General features: G+C 42.8%; 1 protein-coding gene across 1 annotated transcript; it reads left to right on the top strand.

Annotated features, from left to right (window-relative positions):
* The first annotated feature begins 4,604 nt into the window (after positions 1-4,604).
* Positions 4,605-5,948, top strand: gsx2 (GS homeobox 2). Its single transcript, XM_084548871.1, has 2 exons — positions 4,605-4,981; positions 5,212-5,948. Exons 1-2 carry the CDS (start codon positions 4,609-4,611, stop codon positions 5,550-5,552), a joined length of 714 nt encoding a protein of 237 aa, XP_084404997.1. The 5' UTR covers positions 4,605-4,608; the 3' UTR covers positions 5,553-5,948.
* The last annotated feature ends 1,652 nt before the right edge of the window (positions 5,949-7,600 follow it).

Here is a 7,600-nt window from a genome sequence, read left to right as displayed (position 1 = left end):
TGACCTCAAACGTGGGGAGGAGCTGGGAGCGACAAGCTGCCCGAGAGACGCTAACATGCAACAATGAAAATCAACATAATGACAGACTGTACTACGCATGACACATTTCCAAATCAATATTAAATCTGAACGGGCCGCATGAAGTCCTCAAGTCAGTCCATGAAAGTCTTGATGCGTCCTTCACGACTAGCATTAATCAAGTAGAGCAGCAGTACAGTGAACACAGAGGATACTAAATAAAACCAAAAAGCTGCAGGTTCTTTACTCCATGCCGACTGGGCTAAAGATGTGATCCAGAACATGATACAACTGGAAAAGTTCAAACATCTTATCCGACAGGCGTGAAAGTGACTGACAGGTATAAGGTGGAGATAACATGCAGATGAAACAGCGTGGTTTGTTTGCTTCTTCACAGTCTGATAAACACAGGACAGAGAGATTGCGGCCCACGTCTATTCATGGCCCTGGCTGGCAACAAAAGACACGTCCCGGACACACATTCCAGTCTGCTTCCGCTCCAGCACACAAGCTCAATCCCAGGGATTTCCCCCTTTCAAAGGGGAGAAAAAGAGGCTACAATATCACCTCCTTTAAATTGAGGGAGAAACCGGTCCGGGCAACCGGGTGGAGGGACTCCTGTCATTCACTCTTTGACACATTTCCTGAGTTAGGTTTCACTGGAAGTCAGGAGGTGCCTGTTGTGAAGAGAGGAGGAGTGAGAACATTTCAGGTTAGGTTAAAGCCGCCCAAACGAGAAGGGATGATTGGTTTTTAACGTGTAAATTTGACTGGGAATATGTCTGATCTGTGTAGATGAGCTTGCTTTCAGATACATAATAAAGGCATTGGCTCTGAACCCAAATAATTTTTCTAAGAGGCCAATCATTAACAAAGACAAAACAGCATCTTGATCGTCTTGAAAACCAGTGAGGAGCCCAGTACTGAGTCCTTACATGATTCCAGCCCCTGCAGTGTGGAGATGCACTACAAAGTGGCCAACAATGAAATAGCTTATTGCAATAAGGACTGAAATTCGGGGCTATTTGACAACTCAAGCAAGAAAAGATTGAAATAAGGGCTGTTCTGTTCCGTCTCTCTAATGGCATTTGCTTAGTCTTTTGGAAACAACAGAGGAGGCAGAGGGGCAAATCAGGGCTCCAACAATAAGCTTTCATAAAGACATTTCTCTGGGAACTTAAGCGTGATTGGCGTCACTATCAGTCGGTGTTTATCTCATTTTCGAGACTCCTTAATTGTGTGCGCCACGAAGCGCAGGCTCGTACACATGCCGCGTCGAGTGTGGACATCCAGACGCACTCGTTGGCGCAGGGGCACACTTCAGTCTGGAGTGTCTGGTCTGAGCGGCTCTGTGAGACCGAGAAGCGTCTCCCTAATTAGAGGGAGCCTGGTGCAGGACATCTCTATAGGCCATCAACAGGGCCCTCGCTGGCTTTGTTTAGCAGCCTCTTCTTACACTGAGCCTGTCACTTTACTTTTCTATAGGACTGAGGGCCGGGCTCCTTAATAGTGTTTTCTGTAGCCAATCACTGGAACAGTTTGTGGATATTTTCAAGTGTATAGCTGCAACACAACAATTCTCTGTTGAAAGAGAATCTGCTTCCTGATCCATTTTTCCTGCACTGAAATGGAAAAGTTGTTTATTGATCGTTACCAGCGAGCTGAAAACGCTCAAAACCTCCTAGAGAGAGATATTAAAAAGCACTGCTCTGCTTTGTTTATCTGGCTAAGTTGTCACGGCGTTTTAAGATGTAATTACTTCCAACTCATTTTTGCATAGAAACCTAATTATTCACTGAGATATAAATTAGATTCCACATTCATGGAGACCATGAAACCCCCCAACTCCTGCAGGATACTATTCACTGGCGAGCCTCTTTCTCTCCCCTGCTCTCCTTCCCTTTCTCAGCAAACCATGAGATGGAGAGTAGCCACTGCAGCTGCTATTCACATCAACCAGATAATTGTTAATGAAAAGTCATTGCGTGGCATTATGTTGTCCGCGGGATCATTGTTCATTTCCCCCCATCACCACTGAGATCTATATGGAGGAGCAGAGTGTTTCCTTTGAGTTTTGGTATTCAGGATCTGTTGCCTGGAAACTAATAAAGGGCCAAATCATCCACTGTATTGGCCAAGATGGGCCGCAGACTGGCCCTGCACAACAATGCAAGGTTTGTAAAAAGGCGTTGATACAAGTTAATGACGCTTGTTCAACAAAACATTAATGGACTTCTTCACGGTATAATATGGCATGGGATGCGAAGTGAATGAGAGGGGGGAACTTTAGCAGGGCACTTTAACAAGTTTGTGTGTTTTTACTACTAGGAGGAGCTGGATACACACACCGACACACATCCACACCTTTTCCGATCACTTTGATGCACTTGCACACGCGTGGTTATTCCACCAAAGAGAATACATCAACACTTTCTCTACTTTTTCCAAATATCCAGCATTTAAACTGAATTTTCACATTATTGAATAGGCCTGTGATTAATTGCCCATCAGCATGATTTGAAAGGGGCTTGAATAGTGGAGGGTAACTGCTGCACTATAAAGTAAAAGGCGCACAATGTTGGAGAGAAAGAAGAGGCAAGGTGGGGGGGCCCCAGGGGTTTTATACATTTCTGACTTCTCTCTCTCTCCTTTTTTTTTTTTTTAGATCTAACGTTTAAACAGTGACTAATATTGCTGCCGCCCCATTTGCTGCACCGGCTTCTTAACTGAGGCGGTGGAAGAAAAAAAAAAAAAAAAAGAAAGAAAGCTGCAGCCCTGTCACCCCGAGCAGAATAAAGGGAATCAAAGGATTTTTCCCTTAAATGGACTAATTTTCTCCTTGAATTATGAAAGTAATGGCTAGGTAACAGTCTGTGCTCAGTACCCGACGGCTTAATGCTTCCTAAATCCTTCCACGTGGCTCCACTAGTCCTAGCAATTAGGCCTCATTATAGCCTCATAAAGGATCTCATTTGTGGGATTACTTAATAGACAATGAAATTTTATCGTGCAGAATTATGGAAAAATAATATTAGACCTCGCATGGTGTGCAGAGGGCGCGCGCCACGCATCATTCCGCTTGGTTTCCTTGCTGCCCCCTCCCCTCCCTCTGGATTTAGACTGTTATCTGTATACCATAACAAGTATGCGTCTTCCTCGTTCAACACTGAATTCACTTTATTATAGCAATTACTGTCTGTATGACAGACATGCATTTAAAAAAAATCTTTACGGTTGGATTTTAAAGACTTTCTAATTCTTTTAAGGAGTGCGTTCATGTCACAGTTGCTGCTTCATTTGCCTGTTCTCCACTCTCCTGATTCATAATAGGGATTTTTTTATAGTAGAATTGGTAATAACCTCAACAATAACTTAAAACTTGGCATCTACAAAATGCATATTCCACTTGAATCCGTGGACTGTTTTTTTTGTTTTGTTTTGTTTTGTCTGAGGTCAGAAACTAACCTGACATGGGCCGTCTGCACCCCAAACCAACTGACGGCCGGACTCTGAAGGTCCGAGGCGTTACTTGGCAGATAACAGCAGAAGCTAAACCTACCGGTGACCCGCCTGGGGATCAAACTCGCTAATTATCGTCACAAGGTGGGGGATTAACGCATTTCTGAAATAGCTGCCTGTTTACCCCCGCACAGACCGACCATTATAAACACTTTCTAATTGAATCCTAATCGCCGTCAAATAACCGCAGCCCGGACTCACCATCACTTCATAATTCTTTAATTGCTGCGAGTGAAACCTGGACCAGCCGGATTCAAAGTATGATTAGGCTACAAGGCAATTAGTGCTTATGGTCGCGTGAACAATTTCTTAAATCGCATTTGAGGAAAACTAAATCGATTGTTGACTGAAAGTAAGTCTGGAGAAAGTCCATCATAAAACTTCCCTTTAGATTTTACGCAGTAACTAAAGAAAAAGGCAAAACCAGATGATCTCAAGTTGAATTTGGAACAAAGCAATGCTGATCCAATCACATTCATTTAAATGTTACTAGTGCATTGGACGTATTTAAAGGAAGCTTGATGTATATTTTGAAGTACTACCTGATGATTTAGGTTTACATAAAAGCACTATTTCCAAATTTCAATATAAAATTCCATATTTGAAATATGCAATTTAGAATGAGGCACTATAATAATTTCCAAATATAATTTTAACAGCAGTCTTTCATATTTGTGACATGTATTTCTGAATCATTATTTACAAATATTAATATCGTTTCAAAGTAATGTGTAAGTGTGTTGAAGAAAGCTAAAACTGTTAAGAACTTCCTACACAATGCTGAAAACATAATAAAAGTAACTGGCTCAGTTAATTGTATTCAAAACTAAATTCGGGATAAAAAGAGTAAATCTCCAAGTTGTGATTGGAGGCCCACAGAGACATCACGTGGTTTGGGTCAGTGACAGTATATACCCTTGGAGCCCGGTGCGCACGTGGGTGACGCTGCAGGGCCAACCCTCTTCGGGGTCCCTTTTGTTGAACCATCAAACATAAGCACCTTTGGAGATCCCGAGGGGTTCAGATGAGAAACGGCTATCTTTGGAGCGATCACTTATCAACGCCGCAGCCATGTCGAGGTCCTTTTACGTTGATTCCTTAATAATCAAAGATACGGTGCGACCTGGACCAGCGGAGCATCCAGGACAAGACTTCCTCATCCCCATCAGCATGCATTCGCCGGGCGTAATGACGGTCACCGCTCCGGTGTGCCCGTCCAGGAAGAATGGAACTTTCTGCGTTTGCCCGCTGTGCGTCACGTCCCACATCCACTCTTCCCGCAGCATTCCCATGCTGAAGAGTCAGTTTCCAGGAGCGGAAGCACAGTACTGTCAGAGAATAGCGCATCAGCAGTCTCCTGCACTCGCGCACCCTGGACATACACCTGTCTGCACGCCCACCTTCAGCGTCACAGATCCCAGGAGATACCACTGTCTTTCTATTGGTAAGCACCTGTTTGCAATCCATTCATCCTGAAGCACTGCTCGGCACCTGTTTGAGTACTCTCGCTACAGTTAATGCTGCACTTTCAGGCAGTAAGATAAATGTTTACACTCTTTACGCACGGTATTTTACGCGCGATATTTTGACTCGTTTGTCTATGATTGAACCTTAACTGATAGAGATAGCAAACAACTGAACGTCTAATATAAAAATGTTTATTTTGTCCTACAGGCGCCTCCGAGAACAACCACATACAGAATGGCAAAAGGATGCGCACGGCTTTCACAAGCACGCAGCTCCTGGAACTTGAAAGGGAGTTTTCCACGAACATGTATCTTTCTAGACTGAGGAGGATCGAAATCGCCACGTACTTGAACCTGTCGGAGAAACAGGTAAAAATCTGGTTTCAGAACCGCAGAGTGAAGCACAAGAAGGAGGGCAAAGCCACCCAAAGGAGCGCACACAGCGGTTGCAAGTGCACAAGCGGCCACACAGACTACTCAAGGTCAGAGGACGAGGAGTCTCTATCTCCGGCCTCTGCTTCGGAAGAGAAAGACGTGTCACCCATCTGAGAGAAAGTCCTCTCCTCAAGTCCCCGCCGCATCAGTTATGGGTCGTGCCATTACGCAAACTATGAGCCAAAAAAAATAAATCTCCTGCATGAAGAATCTCCTGAAAATAAGTGTTGAGAATATTAACTGCTCATCCTGCTGTTCAATTAAAAAATGTGAATAGATGTTTGTGAAATATTTGGAAACATGACCTACTCTTTGTAATAGACCGAAGATATTTAGATCACCCTCGGGGCTCTGACCTACAGACCCAGGTCTTGTTAATTATCCCCGATAAATGTTTTCAATTATTGCCGGAGATCCCATTTCTGTCAGTGAGGTTCGCTTGGTAAACACAGCCTTTAAGGAATAGCATAGGTCTAACCTGTGAATCTGTACGCAACAATTTGTAAACTATGTATATGTGTATTTATTGTAATAAAAATGTTGAGTTGACCTAAGAATCTGTGACTGTTCTGACTTATTATAATCGATTAAAGGTTCAGTTAGAAACATGAGGAACCTAATATTGCTTAATATTTCTGGCTTTGATCATTTATTTAATTAAATATAAAAGAAAAATATTTATTTGTTGTTTAAATTCCATCAAATTTGGCCATAGAATGCATTTTATTTTCATTGATTTAAACCATAAATTATTTATATTGTCAGTGATTTTGATATTGTGGAAACAAACTGTGCCCCCTAATGCAAGTACACAACTCTTACTCTTAATTTTTTATTTTATTTATTTATTTATTTTTAAAACCAATGTTGGATGCTTTCAGTTCCTATTTTTCTGGCCACTTTATAAAAGCAGAGCAGTTTAGGATGTGGGCACATTAATGTGTGTGGGGCCATCTTCCAGCGTTTTCCAGCTGAAACGTTGAAAGTGTTTTCCACCGTGACAGCTATTATTATTATTAAGCTGTCATTATGGCGCTGTTGGCGTTGTGTTGTTGCACCTCAACGTTCCCTGTGCGTATTTTATTTAGAAACACTGCGTGGAAGAGCACAATTTACATGATCTGAGCTATTTAATTCAAAATGGATGGACAGAGCTTTATGAAAGTGTAGCTGCAATTTCTCCTTAGATCTGACCACAAAAGGGTACCCGATAACGCCCCCGGGGAGCAGCCAATAGTCCATTAATGTTCGCTTTTGAAAAGATTTTTGGTTGTCCAAAGCGAGTTTAATTGCGTTTTCGGTCCCACGTTGGTTGATTGCTATCGCCTGAAACCACAGAACAAGGATATATAGAAGTGGGCAAAGGCTTTGACAGGTTAGATTGTCCTGCTTTGGGACTCGCATTTAGCCTGGGACCCCCGACGGCTGTGTGCTTAGAGAGCTTTGAGAGACAGCTACAGGGTTCCTCCGAGCGACAGAGAACGATTTAGTCACTGTTTCATTAGGCACTATTTGAACCTTTCAACTTATGGTGAATTAAAGGGGGCAAGCTCAAATGGAAGGACTCTGAGGAGGGATTACGTGGGAGGGGCCACTGGAAATTAGCTGACGCCTAATTTAACTCGTTTCTGTCAGAGTTTGGGATACATTCCTAATTGAGAGGGGAAGCAGGTGAAGTTTTGGTCCCACGCAGGCCCATTCAGAGCACGAATAAATGGTCCCCTTTCACATCCCGCTGGTGATCATATATTATTGGGGAAAAGCCATCTAATGAATATATATTGAAGTTCCTATTAATCGAATTAGAGCTCCCTTGCAGGTGTGAGAGACCAGTGCAGAATTTAAAGAGATGTACAATAGAATAAACAGCAGTTTTAAAAAAAAAAACACGGACTCACCCTTTTCAGCACTCAAGGACGTGAACTCGGACTCTAAGGCCACTATGGACTAAAGCTCATTTTGTAGTTATAGTAGTGTGCACATCCCCACCGGTGAGGTGCAGGGCAAATGTAACTAGAACTCAAAAAAGGAACGAAGCTAAAGCCAAAGCTCATTTTGACCATAGATCTATTGATTCTCGTCGAATGTCTCCCTCCTCCAAAACAAAGTATCTGCAATAATTCAAGGCAGAGGCTGTTGAATGTAAGAGACTATACCTACTA

Source organism: Chelon labrosus, assembly GCF_963514085.1.
Source record: "Chelon labrosus genome assembly, chromosome: 7".
In the NCBI taxonomy this organism is placed as follows: domain Eukaryota; kingdom Metazoa; phylum Chordata; class Actinopteri; order Mugiliformes; family Mugilidae; genus Chelon; species Chelon labrosus.
This window is presented reverse-complemented; position numbering and strand designations above follow the sequence as displayed.

What these genes read in the sequence shown, in the direction of transcription:
- gsx2 (XM_084548871.1), top strand. Translation starts at nt 4,609, where the DNA reads ATGTCGAGGTCCTTTTACGTTGATTCCTTAATAATCAAAGATACGGTG. An exon ending in ATACCACTGTCTTTCTATTG is followed by an intron (nt 4,982 to 5,211) that starts GTAAGCACCTGT and finishes TTTGTCCTACAG; the next exon opens with GCGCCTCCGAGAACAACCAC.